This window comes from Amblyomma maculatum, chromosome 10, assembly GCF_055883805.1.
Source record: "Amblyomma maculatum isolate TAMU_Amacu chromosome 10, ASM5588380v1, whole genome shotgun sequence".
Classification (NCBI taxonomy): Eukaryota; Metazoa; Arthropoda; class Arachnida; order Ixodida; family Ixodidae; genus Amblyomma; species Amblyomma maculatum.
Genome location: NC_139353.1, coordinates 144,537,667 through 144,555,307, shown reverse-complemented (window position 1 = coordinate 144,555,307; position 17,641 = coordinate 144,537,667). Strand labels below are relative to the sequence as shown.

Here is a 17,641-nt window from a genome sequence, read left to right as displayed (position 1 = left end):
AAAGCCATTTAATTAACCCAAACTAGGACACACAGACTGTGACGTCGCATCTGGCGGTCTAATCAGAAGTAAGGCACACAAGGTCCAAGATCATTACTCTGTTCTGGCACTCTGATGAGAGTTTTTACACTGAAAGCTCAGTGGCAGAGGAATGGATAGTTAGAACACAATACTTTGTTGCCTCTGCCCAAAGTCTCTCTCGAAGTGTTTTCACTCAACATCATTCAAGCAGACACTATACTCTCAGTCCTGAACCCTCAAAGAGCTACCCACCACAGCTACATGGGGCTAGATATTCATCAGTACCACAGGCCAAGTCCATCCGAAATTATATGTTTATTTCTCATCTGCACATCACTCAAACATTCACTCCTCATTCAGGCAAGCAGAAAAATACCCCCACATGCACGCTACATAAATTACACAAACACTCGCTAGACACCACAAAGAAGCACACTTTCGCAAACACACTATGCACACAGTCAAACCTCTGAGCAGCCATCATCAGCCAAGGTGTCGACAGAGGACACGTTTCTGCATGTGCAAATAAAGCACTAGCATTTGACCAGAATGCAAAAAGGAAAACAAAGATGTATTAAATTTTTTCGCTTTTCAAACTCTGCAAAACACTTCCGATGGCCCTAGTGCAGCTGCAATAGACTTGTCGACCTTCATCTTGTGAAACCAAAACAAGGCTGTACACTTACATTACACGCTTTTCTACACGAGGCTGTCTTCACACTACAAGGCCAACCAAGATGATACCTCAAAGCAGCATGGGCTTCTTGGCAAAACTCGCAACTAAAGAACCCATTTAAAAGCATAACGACACCACTGTGTAAAGACCCACAGGTCTGAGAACAAAAAATTTGTTTTCTGATGAGACTGAGCCAAGCTTAGGAGATAACAAAACTCTTCACAAGGCAACTCCAGATTTTTCAAACTTCGTAAACATATAACATTCCTTACAGTCCCCTTCCTTTGGCACAAAGAACATTTTTAAAATTTTCAAGTAGAAGTATTTAGCAAAGAAAGCAGATATCAGCAGGCTAGCCTATGGTGTTGCAGGTACTATCAAAAAATCGGGTAAAGAATGGATACTGTCATATGCACTTTACCTTGCTAAATTAGCAACTGTGACATCATAGGCCATTGTCTGAAACAAGTGAAGGCAAGATCAAAATACCATCTTTTAACAAACACAGTGCAAAAACACATGCAGGGTTGTGTGTGGAAGCCGCTTGAATTGAGGCCATGGAATAGGATTAATTTGAACCTACAACAGAACGTCTTGCTGCAATATTTACACAAAGGACCAGAAAACTGGAAGGAATGTGCCATTAAAGTTTCACTACAACCCAAGACAGTGGAAAAAAGAAAAATGCCAGAATTACCAATCTGCTTCAGCCTCGGTAACATTCAAGGAACAAGTGACATTCAGGTATTATTTTGTCATAGCAAGTGCTGTTTCCATTCTCAACGAAAAACTTGCCAGATGGCGTTGACCTTCAAGGTCTGTGGGTTTTGAACACTGGTGTATCCTTAAGGAGCAAATATAGCTATAAATAAGGGTTAGTGCACAGTACAGCATGGAGCTGCTGCTCAGGTGTGCCAAAAAGCTAGCCTAACCATCAGAAATTCCTGAAACGGAAGCGCCAGTTGATAGCAGACAACAGTGCACATACTCGCACTGAGCACGGCTGCCAGAAAGCACACCACCAAACGGCATGGTTGTCTGAACACAATGTACACACTAAGCAATTTGGACATAAAAGAGGGAAACTAAACAAACAAAACAGTAGCAGACAACATTATCAATCCAACTGCACAGCCCACATACTCCAAGCAGCAAAATCCATTCACTCCGACATTGGTGACAAAAAGTAAATGCCTGCTTCATGGCGACCGTCTGCTACTTGTGAGAGCACTACAGCGAGTAAGGAACATCATCATTTCGAGTAGTTATTGAGCAAATGTGTTCGGTTTAGCCCCTGCAAAGAGCATCTACAAGTTGAAGAATCCAGAGACAAGTGGAAGGAGGGCAAGGGTTTGGGACAGGCTCCCTAGACATACCATGTCAGAAGATGACTTCTGGCAGACACACCACCACGCACTGTACCACGTGTGCGAGACTCTCACAACCACTGAGACCATCACAAGTACTATAGGACCCAACATGCCACTCATGACAAGCTCGCTGGCACTCCTACAAATGGACGCCGTAAATACACCTTCAGGTGCGGGCCACATACACGATGACTGCACATTGTGGTGGAGCCTGACCTGGTCACATGCATCTAGATTGGAAATACAGCTCCAGCATAAACAAATATGCAGGTGCAGAAGAGGTTCAGAACATGTATTGCCCTTATTTGCAGGTCACAAGACAAAAACCATACACACACACGTGCAGGTGCAGTGAGTGTGCCGAGGTTTCAATGCCACCTTCGCCACATCAGTGAAGCCACTCGATCCACTGACAATGCGAGCATCAGGCAGCTAACACCAGCACCCAAACATGTCTCCATCTATACGGAGGCTTCCATTCATAACATTCCTTTGTGAAAGAAAGCAGCTTTGGAATTGCAGTGCTCAAGAAATCAAGATAGCCCTATATGACCAGAGAGAAGTTTGAAACGGTACGAAATAGTGGCAAGAAAGAATCTACAAGAGACGAGTGGTCCTATGCCTATTGAGAGCTCCAAAGAGGAGACACAGCTATGAGAGGCACTCAGTGCTATAACTAGTAGGCTAAACAACTCGGGATCATTACGAGCTGCTACCATGTCGCTTCATTTACTGAAAATGTTGAGTGGTCCACGAGTAGTTTTGAGCCCCACCAGGCTCTGCTTCACCTAAAAAGATCTGAAGAAGGAAACCAAGCCACAATGTCGAACTGGAAGCATTTCTCTGGTGTGTACAAACAAGCAGTCAATGCATGCACCTACAACAGAAACAACTAAAAAGAAAAGAAAAGGTCGACAAGAAATAAGGTCGCCACCATAATACACGGCAAGGCAGTGAAGTGCGTTCTACAAGACTCAATCATAACATTGCACCCACACAACTCGCAACAGACTAGCCCCAAAGGGAGCTGCAGTCACACTTACAACTTTCACCCACTGCTTTCGAGGAACTTGACTACGACACGTACAGAACTGAAGAGCGCAAACAGAAGACAATCCACAGAGAAGAAGAGAACACAAGGACAGGCTCTTCTTCGTGAATTGCCTTCTGTTTGCGCTCTTCAGTTTCGTAAACCAACTAGGCCCTAACCAAAGTTTTATTACGACACGTACAATGCGGGCATTTACCAGAACGCCATGTTCGGCGACTCGTGAGCTAGGAACACATGCTCGACAAGTACCCACAATGAGCTCCGGTCACACAATCATACATGGCAAAGAAGCCGCGTTACAGAGCAATGGGGCAAATCCTACCCTCCATTCACATTTCAAGGCCCAAGAAAGAAGAAAATGGGAAATAAAAAAAAAAGAGAAGCAAACACATACACAAAGCAGCCATCAAGATCACATGGCTGACCACTTTTGCCACAGCATCGCACTCCTGAAGGCCATTACGTGACCGAGTTCACAGAAACACTGCTACTCATTTCAGTACTTTCGTGTTGCCTGTAAAAGCAATGGAGTGCAGAGAGGTTGCTTCAGCTCCAACAAGAACTCACGTCACATCATGTCTCTACGGCGCACAAGCCAACGCGATCCATGACAAGCTGGACTATGATGCAGTCTGATAAGCACCAAGAAAATGCTGATTATTATCGACTTTCATTTCTTCAAAGTGCCGCACGCAGAGCTCACTAAGATAAGACACAAGTCATGAGCGTCTAACAAAAACAACCAAACAGCCGGTCAGCATTAGACGAAAAGTGGTAAGGTTTTGAATATGCCTTTAGGCAAATGACCGAGGCTCTCAAATACTTGGTAGCCCGAGTATGAACTCTGAAACAGTAACCAGCACTTTGAAGTTTCTCCAGAACTGCGTGCGGTGCAGTGCACTTCATCGCTCTGGTCGACGATTCATCAGAGTTGTGCCAGACACCTGCACGGAACGGCAGCACTGTCTAGCAAGCACGGTGCACTCACTGTGTGGACGAACCAGAAGGTGGCAAGATGGTCAACGCAGCCCACATGGCAAACCATGGCAGTGTCCAATGTGCACAATGTTGGTTCAGGAACCTCCTCTTGGGGGCTGCTACCAAAACTGGCAGCACCACTCACAACGGCGCTTCAGTCTGCACCTCACACTGTGAAATATGATCGACCCGGGCAGCACCAAACACCGGCCCAATATCAGGACTGTGTTGGCAACGTTCAACCGACACAGGAATAACACACTCCAATACCAGGCTGATGTGTGCTCCTTTGGAGGCAGGAATGGCATGCCTCTTGCTGTCCACTGCATCCGTCCCTACCCAATATTAAAGGATGGTTGAACACATCAGCTCCATGTATTGGCTACATCAGTCAGTCTCGATGCAGTGCCAAGGTTTGAATTCATCAGGGTCTAGCAACCAACCTAGGTTCAGTGTGACTTCATTTCATCAATCCGAAAAATACTCGTACTTAAAAGACCAAGTCGTCACAAAGTCAAGAACCACTTGATGGCACTAGGCTGAACACCTTGCTTATCCTCCTATCGCAAATAAAAAGGTGATGAAAAAAAACAACAAAGAAACAAACTACCACTTGGCAGCCATTGCAAAAATCCCCCCCCACGAGTGTTCTCGTGCCCCCTCAAAACCTGAGATGAACCAAATCCTGTCGCAGCAATGGACCTACACAGCAGATCGCACGATGCAAAATCGCTCCGGCTAGTTATGATTGAGGACACAAATCTTGCTGTGCTCATTTCACAAGACAGTGCTCTCGATGACTTCTCGATGCAACACAGGAAATACAACGTCCACATTGACAGGTGCATCACAGCCTCTATGAGAAGTCTTCAGTGCCAAGTGTTGTGGCATTGTTCCAATCTCCTTGTTCTCCTCAATGTCTCCACGGCAGCACGCTGAGCAAAGAGGGTGCCCAGCAGCATCGGTCACAGCATTCTTTTTCCAATATCCAGCACTGGAATTCAGCTCCGCACTGAGTTAAGTGTCCCAGACACCGCCGGCTGATGCCGCACCATTCACACCTGGGCAAATGCGGTCCCTGAACTCCAATGTCGATTGGACTCTTGAGACCAGAGTGTAAGTGCCAAAGATTGCGATGAAATGAGTGGGCCAGATGAGGAAAACACACACAAACACACACAGTCGAGAAAAGTGAAGAGGCAATGGCACCCCGAACGGTGCGGTCCGAGCAGCCAAACTTCTCCATCATCCACAAGTTAGCCAGAAGCCTCGACAATTCCGGCAGCAGGGTGCAAGACAGGTAACGGCCGTCACTCGGTCACGGCTGCCTCTGGTGGGCGTGGTGGACGGAGTGCCGCCTTCAGAGGGCGTTGTGCACCTGCGGAGGCTTGTGAACAGCCGCCGCGGATGCTGAAGTGGGCCGGATCAGTGGCGGTGGCTGCTGGAGGATGGACCAGCTGCTGGACCTGCAAACGGAGAAAACGCCAGCATGAACAACCCGCTCACACCACTTGGAGACAGACAGCTGTGCCCAAGAGAGAGGCACTGATACAGTCAAACCCGGATATATCGAACTAGAAGGGGATCGTGAAATAGTTCAACATATCAATAATTCTATATACAGAAATCGGCTTGAGACGCCACTTGCGATCGTGAAAAATGATGCGGTATTTGCTGTCGCGTAGCCAACCCACTGGCATAATGAACCCACTCCCCACTTTTGCCCCCCGAGAATTTGGAAAAAAAAAAGGAAAAACGTGCGTTTCGACCGTCGCATCCAAGCTCATTTATTGGCAGAGCGCCAAGATGCTGCGCAGCGATAACGCCGCAGCGTTTATCTTTTAACTGCACTTTTCATAGATCCTGCGGTGGCAGGGAGTGAACTAGGCAGAGTGCCCGCGTGACGGCTTGATTGCACAAGCCTGGTTCGATTTATCGTGTTGCGCTTGGGGTGGGGCGGGCGTAGTCCACTGCTACAAAATCATTGGAAAGCGTGATAGCTGCAAATGCCGTTTGGAGCAAACAATGCTAAAAGCCGGTGGCATGACCGCAGCCGACCGCGTGCTTTCGTTGATTCATAGATGCAAGAATAAACGACTCACAAAAAAAAAAAAAAAAAAAAAATCTGCCGTTTCTTAACGTCCGCAGCCGCCATAGCTGCGCCGCACGTTCAGTCTGACAAGAACAACTCTCGCTAAAGAAAAAAAAAACTGCCGCTTCTTAACCTCCGCTGCCGCCATGGCATACGTTCAGCACGACAGCAAGAAAACAGACTCTCGCAAAAAAAAAAGTATATATCTGTTGCTTTTTAGCGTCCGCGGCCGCCGTAGCTTACGTGCGTTCAGCACGACGACACTCATCGCACGTCAGCCGGCGCACGCAGAGCGTTCACAACACACACTGGAGAAGCGTCTGCCACGGGCTGAGCTGGCTTGTCCGCGCATGCGCAGCGCGTGCTGCTGCGAATAAGACCGGGAAAGAGAGAGGAAGGGGAGAGATAAAGCTCAGCAGAGTGGGCACACCCTTGCGCTTCGCTCTATCGCGTTTTTCCGCTCTCCCGAACACCACAGCTGCATTGGCTCCCTCTCGTTCCTTCACACACGACTTGCAAACGTCACCTGCTAGCGCGGCAGCGATCACCGCAGACGCGCGCGCCTTTGGGGAAGGGCGCAGCGCTGCTCTAGACCAGCCATCGCCGAGCTGTGTCCTCTCATTCCTTCCGTGCATGGCTTAAAAACGTCAAGCGGCAAACGGCCGAGGTGATGCGATCGTCTTTGGGGGATGCGCATCGTCCAATGCGTGGTGCGGAGTTCGATATATCGAACGACAGGTGAAACCGAGTTCGATATACGACGCAGCTTTCCTATACTTTTAAATGGGATTTTCAAGGGGATATTCCATGAGTTCGATATGACCAAAATTCGAAATATCCGGGTTCGACTGTATGGGCATGCAGATTGCTAGTTTTTGACCCTGTCCTACAACCTTCATAGTGACCATCATCATTAATTACAGGAGTACACAAACCAAATTTTGATTTAATTTTTTTTTTTTTTTTACGTTAATGATGTGTAAGACATTACTGTACACGGATCACAATGTAGTATTTGCCTATGACTTTTAAAACTTAAAATCGAATTTTTGTTTCTCACTTGTCTCAGTTACAGCTTCAACATAATTGCTTCTCCTTCATTCATTGAGTTGTTTTTTTAAGAAGACTGAATTTAGAGCTTTAGTGAATCAAAAACAACTATGCAGTTATACCTGGCACTTCTTTCCTCCCTCACATGACTTGCATTCAACTTTGAAACCACAGCCATCGCTCAGCTATTCAAACAAAAACGGTTGAGAGAAAAAATATCAATCGTAAATTATTTAGCGGTAACAGGCAAATTGCCAATGTGCATTAGAAATTTGCCTGCTAAAATTAAATAATCAAAAATCAGTTCTAATGTCTTACTTATACTTAAAACATCTTACTCACTGCTGCAAAGAACAGCATACACAACCAAGAAAATGAGATGGAAGGGGGGATGGAAGGTGAAATTTTTTAGTTTTTGAAGTAGAGCAATTAAATTTGGCACACTTATTGGAAAGTGTACAGAATAAATACAAAGTGTCACTAACATAGCTCAAGTATTTTTGACACCACAAATGTTTGTAGGCATTATTGCTATACCAAATTTGCAGAAAGCCTGGCATGACAACAAAAAAAGGTAAGAGCCTGCAGTTGCTTTTCAAGTTCAGCTATAAGAATAGTTCTTGCAGCGACATTCTCCAAATCATTTTATCAGCCCAACTTTTCTTAGTGAGAACACAACACCCATGCTTGCATAATGCGCTTATTTTCACCATGTCAATATATTTAAAACAAAAAAAATGAGACCATATTTTAAGTATACAGGAATGTCACTGCATAAAGAATTTACCAAGGAATGCAATACTACAACAAACCTCATAGAAAAACACCAAGCCACTGCCGTGCTACTCTTTCTGCAAGCAGGACAGTTGGCTCAAGAAGCACTTTTGAGAAAACTGACACTAAAGTTGCGCAGGCACTTTATGTCCATCAGAATGCCTTGCGGTTGAAATACTGCATCACAGACGCTTTCTGGGCTGTTCCTGAAGGCACAGAACACGGTTCCAGGTGCACCTAAATTCTGCAAATCCGGTTACACAAACATTTGCCATCAACCTGGCACCCGCCACCGCCAAAACGAAACATTTCCTGTATCGGAACTGCATCGCGATGTCGCGGCTAGTGGATAGGGGCCGGGGCCTTGGATTCACTGCTGGGAATCGATTACAGGTGCAGATGCCGTGGAATGGGGCTACAGTGAAAGCTCGTTAATTCACAACTCGTTAATTCGAAATTTTGGATAATTCGAAATAGTCATCGTGGTCCGGTCCGCAGTGCATAGAAGTCTATGCGCGTAACAGCTCGTTAATTCACTCAAAAATTGGCGCCGCCACCCATAATTCGAACTGCGCGCCGCCAAGCGGCGCTGTTAAAAATCATCGTTGGAAGCTTTCACGGCAGAATGATAGGTGGCACAACCATCGGGGCGCCGCTAGGGTGCTGGAACAAGTACTAAACAGTCTTTCCTGCCGCAACTCCTTCGAGGAACGACGTTTTAGTGTTATCGACCACGGTTTCGTGTTGCATTTCGTGAGCCCTCGTTTTGCACGCCACTTGTTGTGAGCTTGTGTCCGCGAGATGTGTTCGCGTGGGAAATACTGTGCCAAGACGGTGAAGGAGAAAGTGGCTATTTTACGCGAGGTGGACGAACGGAAGGCCAGCAAAGTGGAAATCGCGAAAAAGCACGGGATTCCACCAAGCACGTTGTCGACGTACGTCCGAAATAGGAAGGCCATCGAGGATGCCTATGAAGCCGAAGATTTCGCCAGCAACAGAAAAAGGCTTCGGTTAGCCAAGTATCCAGAAATTGAGACCGCTGTGATCACGTGGGTGAAAGAAATGAGAAGCGCTGACATTCCACTGAGCGGCCCAATTATCATGGCGAAGGCGGCAGATTTCGCCCTGCGCTTGAATGTGGAAGATTTTGTCGCCTCCGAAGGATGGTTTCACCGCTTTAGAGACAGACATAATCTTGTCTTCCGGGTGTTGTCTGGAGAAGCCAAAGAAGTGGATGCAGAAACTTGTGCCACGTGGCGAAGCGGTGCTCTGCAGCAGTACTTAAAAAGCTACTCGGCACATGATATATTCAATGCTGATGAGACGGCTTTGTTTTATAAGCTCCAGCCCGACAGAACAGTAACATTTAAAGGGGACAGCTGCGCTGGCGGCAAGCGAAGCAAAGAGCGGATTACTGTTCTGGTCGCCGCTAATATGACCGGGACGGAGAAGGTCCCTCTTTTTGTTGTCGGCAAGGCACATAAGCCTAGATGTTTCAAGAACATTAGGACGCTGCCGACGGAATACTCCGCCAACAGCAAGGCGTGGATGACGGGCGAATTGTTTAAAAAATGGCTCTTGAAATTCGATCGGAGGATGGAGCTAGGGAAGCGTCAAGTTCTCATTGTGGATAACTGCTCGGCACACAAAGTCGACGCCGAGCTGAAAGCCACAAGGCTCGTCTTTTTGCCCGCCAACACGACTGCGGCCTTGCAGCCGATGGATCAGGGGGTGATCAGAAACATCAAATGTTTCTATAGGCGCCACATGATCAAGCGCATGACTTTGTGCACTGGAAACCAGAAGACCAGCACCATCACATTGCTCACAGCAATGCACATGTTGGTGCGTGCATGGGAGCAGGTCACGCCGTCCACAATTGCAAACTGCTTCCACCACTGTGGCTTTGCTGCCGGAAGTATGAAAGAAAGTGGCGACGATGGGAGTCCGGAGCCTCTGCCTGCGGCTGTGCGTGCTGTACTGCAGGACGTCAGTTTTGATGATTACGTTGGAGTAGACAGCGATGCAGCAGTGTGCGGTGCCCTAAGTGATGAGGACATTGTCGCTGAAATTGTTGGGGAGCAGTCTGTCCCAGAAGAGGCAGAAGACGAGGACGACGACGAGGAGCAAGAGCCCGTGCGTCCATCCGCGGCAGAAGTTATGGGAGCGCTGAATGTCGCGCGCCTTTTCTTCAGCTTTGAAGAGGGGGAAGAAGACTCCCTGCGTCGCATTCGCATGCTAGAAGACCGAGTAAGTACGGTAGCCCTCAGAGAGAGGAAGCAGAAGATGATAACAGACTTTTTTGCTAAATAAATGTTTTTCGTGCCCTCCGGGCATCAAACGCCTTCATTTTTGCTCACTTTCATTAGTTCGAATTTTGGTTAATTCGAACTGGCCTGGCGGCCCCGTGGAATTTGAATTAACGAGCTTTTTATTCCGGTTACACAAACAGTTGCCATCGTACTAGAGAGCTCGCGGTGCATCAGCATCACCCGTGGTTTTGAAAACGGACTTTTCCCCGTGACGCAGCAGAGGGGTTGACGAAAAATGCAGAACAGCAGCCGCGGATTCACTAACTACCCAGCAGTTGACGAAAGCGTGTGAGGCAGGAGCAGACGACACGAGAAATGGCGCGCTGAGCGCCACATGATTGACGCGAGCAATAAGCACCCAGCAGTGGCTCTGCAGGGCCTTAACATTTTTAACGCTTGTGTGTTTATTTTTAACCGTAGACTCGTGGCTTCGATGTGAACGAGTACTGTGGTGAAACAAGCTTTCCAGTGGTACTAAACTTATTGCGATCAGAGGCACGGGTACGGAGTTACTGCGCTCAGAAATTGTCCATTTTCGCGGACATTTCGGCCAGTTTTTTGCTACCAGCGGTTAGGAAAACCGCTTTTTGGCTCACTATGAGGATGTTCTTATAGGGACCGGACAGCTGAACGGGTGGCGTCGCCTCTCGGCGCATCGCTCAATCGCCGGAATGCGCCGGCCGGGGCCGGCGCATTGCCAGCGCATTGGAGCGTACTGTGTGTCATTGGTTTGTGTGGAAATTGGAAATCCTAAGGTTTATATGACGTTATGCGTGAATATATCCTCAAGAGAACAGAGAGTTGGGCTAGTTGTGTGAATATGTCCAGTGAAATGAAGTCTGGCCAAACAAGGCTGGCGAAACATGCATTTTGGCTCCACTGGCAGCGACGCAAACTCGTCGGACGTTTTTAAGTCAATTCATTTCTGCGGGTTTCCGCAGAAGCATGAGTGGCGGGTGACCTAAGCATGGTTCTTTGAAAGGCAAAGGCACGAATCTACGTATTTGGTTACTGTGTGGTCATGGAAAGTGCCGAATTTTTAAAATTCCGCTTGCTACCGGATGCTCTGTGCCTTCTGTTCCCCAGGAGTTACGGCACGAGAGTCTCGGAGTCGAAGCCGCACTCCTTCATCTGTAGTCACTTTATTGACAACTGGAAATTGAAGTAACCCAACAGCGTAAGTTACAACGCTAGCATTACCCCGCCTGTGTACAAAAAAACCCCAGCACAGAAAAATAAAAGGCAGCTCCACCCTCGTCGTTCGGGCTGCGTTACGATTTTCAGTGATGGGCAGAGACAATGTTTGTGCAGATACTTTCGCAAACATAGTCAAGGATAATTTACTTTTATCTCTTAACAGAAAGAGCAGATAGGAGACATGGACAATTCCTATTACCATGATTTTGTCATTTTTCCTCTTTTCGTTTGTCAACCAATGAAAATGCGCTGACAGCTCTGCGTTGATACTCTTAGAATTTGTTAACATTTGTTTGTGGCATGTCCATTTCGCCTAATAAAATCACTCCTTTCACTGCTCAATCAGTACCGCATGGTAACAAAATCTGCTATCGGCTTCATATAAAAGTCGAACAAGAAAAAAAAACACAATTTAATTTGTGGAAACGAGCATAAACGTAGCAATATTTTAATTTCGAAGGCCATGTAGCAATTCTTTTTTCGCATTCACGTTGCACCTGACACGGCTTTACGTATTTTCTCAGCAGCGTCCATTTCCTGGCCCGCCTAAATACATGTGTTTCTCATCGGCGTTTTAGTGAACGTGAGATTTCCTGATTGGGGCGTAGTATGACAAGACCATTTTACCTCTCTCAGAAATTGCTTCTATGGCCAATGTAAACAGATTTAGTAGCATTCCGGCAAGCTGCAGTGACAAAGTTGTAAAAGGAATAGCTTTCAGTTATCCGGATTCCTTTACGTACACATAGAAAACTATACATGGTCGTGTCCCCTCACACTCATCAGGTATCGAGGTCAGCTAGGTATTGGCCCCGCAAGTTCGTGGTACGCTGTGAAAGTAGACCACCTTAGCGAACGAGCCATCAGAGGAATTCATTTAACAATAGAACGCTCTTTTTAGTTGTCGGTGGCTTATCTTACAACACATCACACTGTGTGTGTGTGTTTTTTTAGATTGTATTTAACAGTCTGACAGTTTGCCTTCACATGTTCAAGGCAGGTGCGGTCAGCATTGAACTTCCTGCGCTGAGACAACGCTAGCAGGAAATGTTTTTTTCTTTTCACAACCTCCGCAGCATGTCGGGAGAAAGGCATGTATAGTATAATATTTTCTAAGTCAATTATATGTAGCAGCTCCGACGTGCTCAACAAGAGCATTGTCGTATATGTAAATGATGCTGAGGCGGTATTACTCATTTGGCTTATATTATATGATTAAGTTTGATAGTCTCAAGGCCGGGTTCAGGGAGCTATTGTAGCGTAATTGTGCAGGAAGTCCTGGAAGTATATGCGTGTTTGCTATTCCAACCATAAATAGGATCCTACTTTTGTCTTGCTTGTTTATTTTTCTCTTTTTACAGCTCTCGTTGCAAGGTTGAAACTGGAATGTCATTTGCTATTATTCTGCTCTGAATCGTTTGAGCCTAGCTATTACCAAAAAAGACAAGTGCAGCATCGCTTTTATTTTACATGAACGCTGACCATTACAACTACCGCTACTACACGGCTACACGGCTCGGCGGTATATGATCTTCAGGCAGGTTTCGACAGGACCTAATATAAGATGGACGCGCAGTGCAGGCGCAATTCCCGTCTCCGAAGTCGCCTTACCAAGTGCCTAGCGAAGGTGTTCCTAGCGCGTGGTGAAATCACGCGCGCAGCATTTTCGAGTTTATAACAGAAATACCATGCGCCGGGCGGTTTAAAAACAAAAAAAAAACAAAAAAAAACACTCACGCCCTGCTGAGAACGGCCCTTTTCTTTTTCAAGATTTCCCGATCAAAAAATACTTCTTGCGATTACTCAAAGCAGCTCAAAGCTCTCAAAGCCACACCGCAAAATGACGGGTAGGGACAGGCTCAAAAACGCCTCGCGGAACGGAAACGACTGCACCGCTCTGCTGCCTCGGCATTCCGCTGTTTCGGCACTCCGCCGCGGGAGGCGCTGTTCTACCGAGGCGACGGTGGCGCTATACAACGAGCGCCCGGTCCCTATAGCGGAATTTTTTTGCAATGTGACTGATTGTCACATTGTCACTGTAGATGTCACTGTAGACAATGTCACTGTAGATTCCATATCTTATCTTTCCCAAGGACGCGGGATCGAATTCCGGCCTCGGTGGCCGCTTTTCGATGGAGGCGAAAAGCAAGGCACCCGTGTGCTGTGCGTTGTCAGTGCACGCTAAAGAACCCCAGGTGGTCCAAATTTCTAAGTCCTTCCGACTACTGTGCCGGAGTGCCCGGGTTCGATCCCAACCGCGGCGGCTGCGTTTCGATGGAGGCGAAACGAAGAGGCGTCCGTGTGCTGTGCGATGTCAGCGCATGAAGATCCCCAGGTGGTCGAAATTACTCCGTAGCCTTCCACTACGGCTCCTCTATCCACTTTCTCTCCCACTTCTTCCCTTACAGTGCAGTTCAGGTGTCCACAGAAACAAGTGTGACAGATACTGCGTCTTTCCCTTCCTGTGAACCAATTATTATTATTATTACTCCACTACGGCATCTCTCATAGCCTGAGTCGCTTTGGGACGTTAAGCCACAAAAACAAATGAAAATCTGATTTTTTGCGATTTGAACCCCATTTCACCTAAGGGGCTCAAGGGTGCAAAGGCTAATTATATTAATGATTTTTTTTTTTTTTTTCACGTGCCTATAAACAGAGTGGTGCCAAGAGGTGGAACAAGAGAACAGTGAGTACCACTTGTGTCGCTGGCTGGATCCACAACACTTTCTGGTCTCTCTGTCGCACTCTACGCAGACATTCAGTTGACATTCCCACTGCTACTTCCACTTCCCCCATGAGTTTGAACGTCAGCTAAGACAAGTTCAATGCATTACCTGTCTCTGTCTGCCACACACTACGGGTTTAGCGCTGTCAACTGCATGAGCACAGCTACAGCAATTCCAGATACGTTAAGTATGGTTAACTACAAACATCACAATTCCTGGTGTCAAGAGGAACATGTACGCCTACCTACTTCCAAATCAAATCCAATATTTTAAAATATAAATACAGCTAGTATAAGCTAAAAATGAGTCCTTTATGATGATAGATGGTCAAAAGAGACAAATTCATTACTGACAAAGTTTTACTTAACCACCATCTGCATGATTAAATGTACACAACCAAACCAATTATTATAGCCCCAAGCTTCGCAGAGAGTGATAAAATAAAATATTATATGGACCCACCAATAAATCTGCCTTCACTTCAGCACAACCCCAACCTGTTATGAATTCACCTGGGGTAAGGTAGATTGAGCCAGCTATTTGGTCACGAGTGAAAGGCTCATTATTACGTCACTTTTCATTGGCACCACTGCAGCGCCCAATAAGAAGCTAATAAAAAGGAAAGCAGTGTATTCCTCAGCTCGCTGCTTGGTCATGCGTGCACACACCAGCACTGCTGTGCAGAGTCCACACCCACCTGGGAGCAGCCACAGGCAGGCCAGGGGCCCCCTTGGCCTGCGAGGGGGAGCCAGGTGGGGGCCTCAGCAGAGGGGGAGGGTTGCCCACCCCTGCTCCAGAGGCCGGAGCAGCTCCGTTGGACAGGGCAGTGTTGCCAGTACCACCCGCCGTGGCTGGCGCTGCACTGGGGGATCCCGGTCGGCTGCCTCCAGACTCCTTGGTGGGTGTGGCCGGTTCCGAATCACCTGCCGGCTGCACAAGACAGAGAGAGGGCGGGCGGTGAGACTTCCCTTGGGAGAGAAGGCGACAGCACACGACTGCTGGCAAATGGAATTTCAGTTGACCGCCATTAGAGTGAACAGAAACTATGCGGCGCTTTATACAGTTCCACAAAACGCCACTCACCATTTAGCAGCAGTTGAATTCAACTATGATCACCAGTAACCTCAGATTCGGTGAACGGCATCAAGACATCAAAAAAAAAAAAAAGAAACCCCTCATTCCAGCCGTGGCGGACGGTTTTCAATGGAGGAGAAAAGCTAGGCGCTCGTGTGCTGTGCAGTGTCAGTATATATTAAATATCCCTAGGTTGTCTGAAGTTCCCGAGCCCTCGATTGTGGCGTCCCTCATAGCCCAAGTCGCTTTCGGAGATTAAACGCCACAAACCAGACCTTCATATTGGTCGAGTAAGCTGCATTTTGAATTCCAATATGTTCCAAAATGTCAAAAACACTCTAATAAGGGAGTGATTGGTCACCAACATTGGTCGCCAACATCTACCTAAGCACAGCCATATGGCTACAAAGGAGAGCTGTACGGCTTCCTCAAGAACTTCATAGTTGAAGAAAAATATGTCCATGTCAGAGGTTCAAACCCGGGGCCACCGCTTTTCCGCGGTAGTCGCTCTACCAAACACACTGCTCTCCAATATTTTGTAGTCTTTGATGCATGGCTTTTGCAAATAAAATGCATACATCAACATACAAACAAGCGCAGCTGTGCCGGAAAAACAGTGGGAGCCATCGACATGTGACGAGGAACTCCCATTCCCCGCCGTCACAATCAGGCGATGCCACTTGAGCACAGACCCATCCTGTTTTCCCGTTTACTCTTTTTCCTAAGCATAATTTCATTTTCATGAGTTTGCCAACCAGGCTTTCAATCATATGCCGGATTTCTCAGCCTTGCTCAGGCCTTTAAACTGAGAACAAGAGCACAAAAAACTACAGTCCCCTCTCATTGTGGTCTAGGCTCGACCAGCTGAGCTGTGCACGCAATGACGTGACAGCCCATCCAGCTTCCATTATTTATCTACTACCTCTGCTCCATCAGCATAGGCATATTTTGTGCAGTCTCTCAAGTTTCTTTCAGCTCGCCACTGAAATGTCATTGAAACACCCGAAAGAAATTGCAGAGATCAAACTACCCTTGGGGGCAGGCCTAGACGCTACAATCGCCTTCTAGCCCTGGCGTGCCAGCCCTACCAGACAGAGCTGAGACACCCAACCCGCAGTGTGAGAAGTCGCCACTGCGGCGGGTTCGGGCCAGATGGGACAAACACCCGAGTTACGTACTCGAACAGAGTTTATTGTGCTGAAATACACGACAAGAGAACAACACTTAAATACAACCGCCGTAGCGAGCAAATGTTCCGCTCGCATACGGGGGTGAAATAAAAACCCACCAAAATGGGAAGCACACGCAAGGAGGTGAGAGGAGTGTTCTATTCAGCTGGCATGCCTTCGCGCTCACGGCCCATTGCGGTGGGTGTGTACGAGGACCGGGCGATTCTCATGACGACGGTGGTCTCCCAGGTGGAAATCAGGAACCGCACGCGTGCGCACTCAACCGCCAAAGAACCCTGAGCGAGTTGCGACAGAAGCACTCCTTGACTCAAACCGGGAAGAGGAGGTCTCCGGGTTATGCCAGGAAGAAAGAGGAAAGACTGCGGCAGCGTCACCGCGGGAGACTGGGAGGCGGTGGGGGGTGGCAGTGTGCCCTCTGCTCCGCCAACCACCTTAACAGCGTGCGTAACTCGCGTTATAATTACGCGCTGCAGTTATAATGGGGGCAGGACATTGTGAATCCCTACACCTTGAATAGAGTTTCACGAGCGTTAGACATTGGTCGCAGCCGCAGTCACTGCTGTCGCTTAGATCCTGGCTCGCTTAAGTGCTTGGTAAGCTTCTTGGCAAAGGCCTAATCTGGCTTCTTGGCGTTCGATGGTCTCAGCAGCCTGTCTGGCACAGCTGCGGTCTTAGCCTTTAGCAAGGTGGCGTATGCACATGGCTTTACCGATGTTAAATGGAGAAGCGGCGCAGATCAAACTTCATGAAGACAACAATGCTCAATGCAAAGCTCAAGAGTACGGTGTTGCAGTTGAAATTTGACCAAGATGATAATGTTTTCCTGCGAGAGTGTGTTGCAGTTTTACACGAAACGTGATCAACTTCAGTGCTAGCATAGTGACCTCGTGCTGAGCACGATGATGAATGTGGCCATGTTTGTAGCACAGTGCGAGAGTTTTCAAGGTCACAACTGCACCACCCACTGGCCTTGAGGTCTATGCATAGGAGGAGCACAGCTGACACTCCAAAATGAAGAGTGCAATGCTTTTTCTGTCCTGGCTTAGCTTAGCTAACTTGGCTACATGCCCTTCAGTTGTCACTCACCACGCTGGCGAGTGCACATATCCCAACGAGTATCGCCTTGT

The 17,641-nt window shown here is 47.5% G+C and overlaps 1 protein-coding gene across 2 annotated transcripts in view; it reads right to left on the bottom strand.

Annotated features, from left to right (window-relative positions):
* Nucleotides 1–17,641, bottom strand: part of LOC146177629 (REST corepressor 1-like) — a 46,780-nt gene continuing 29,139 nt past the window's right edge. For both annotated transcript variants that reach the window (XM_084580521.1, XM_084580522.1), the window contains exons 13-14: nucleotides 14,948–15,180; nucleotides 1–5,562 (exon numbers count right to left, since the gene is read on the bottom strand). In XM_084580521.1, the coding sequence (XP_084436647.1) occupies nucleotides 5,457–5,562; nucleotides 14,948–15,180 (339 nt within the window). In that variant the 3' untranslated portion in view covers nucleotides 1–5,456. The remainder of the gene's footprint in view (nucleotides 5,563–14,947; nucleotides 15,181–17,641) is intronic.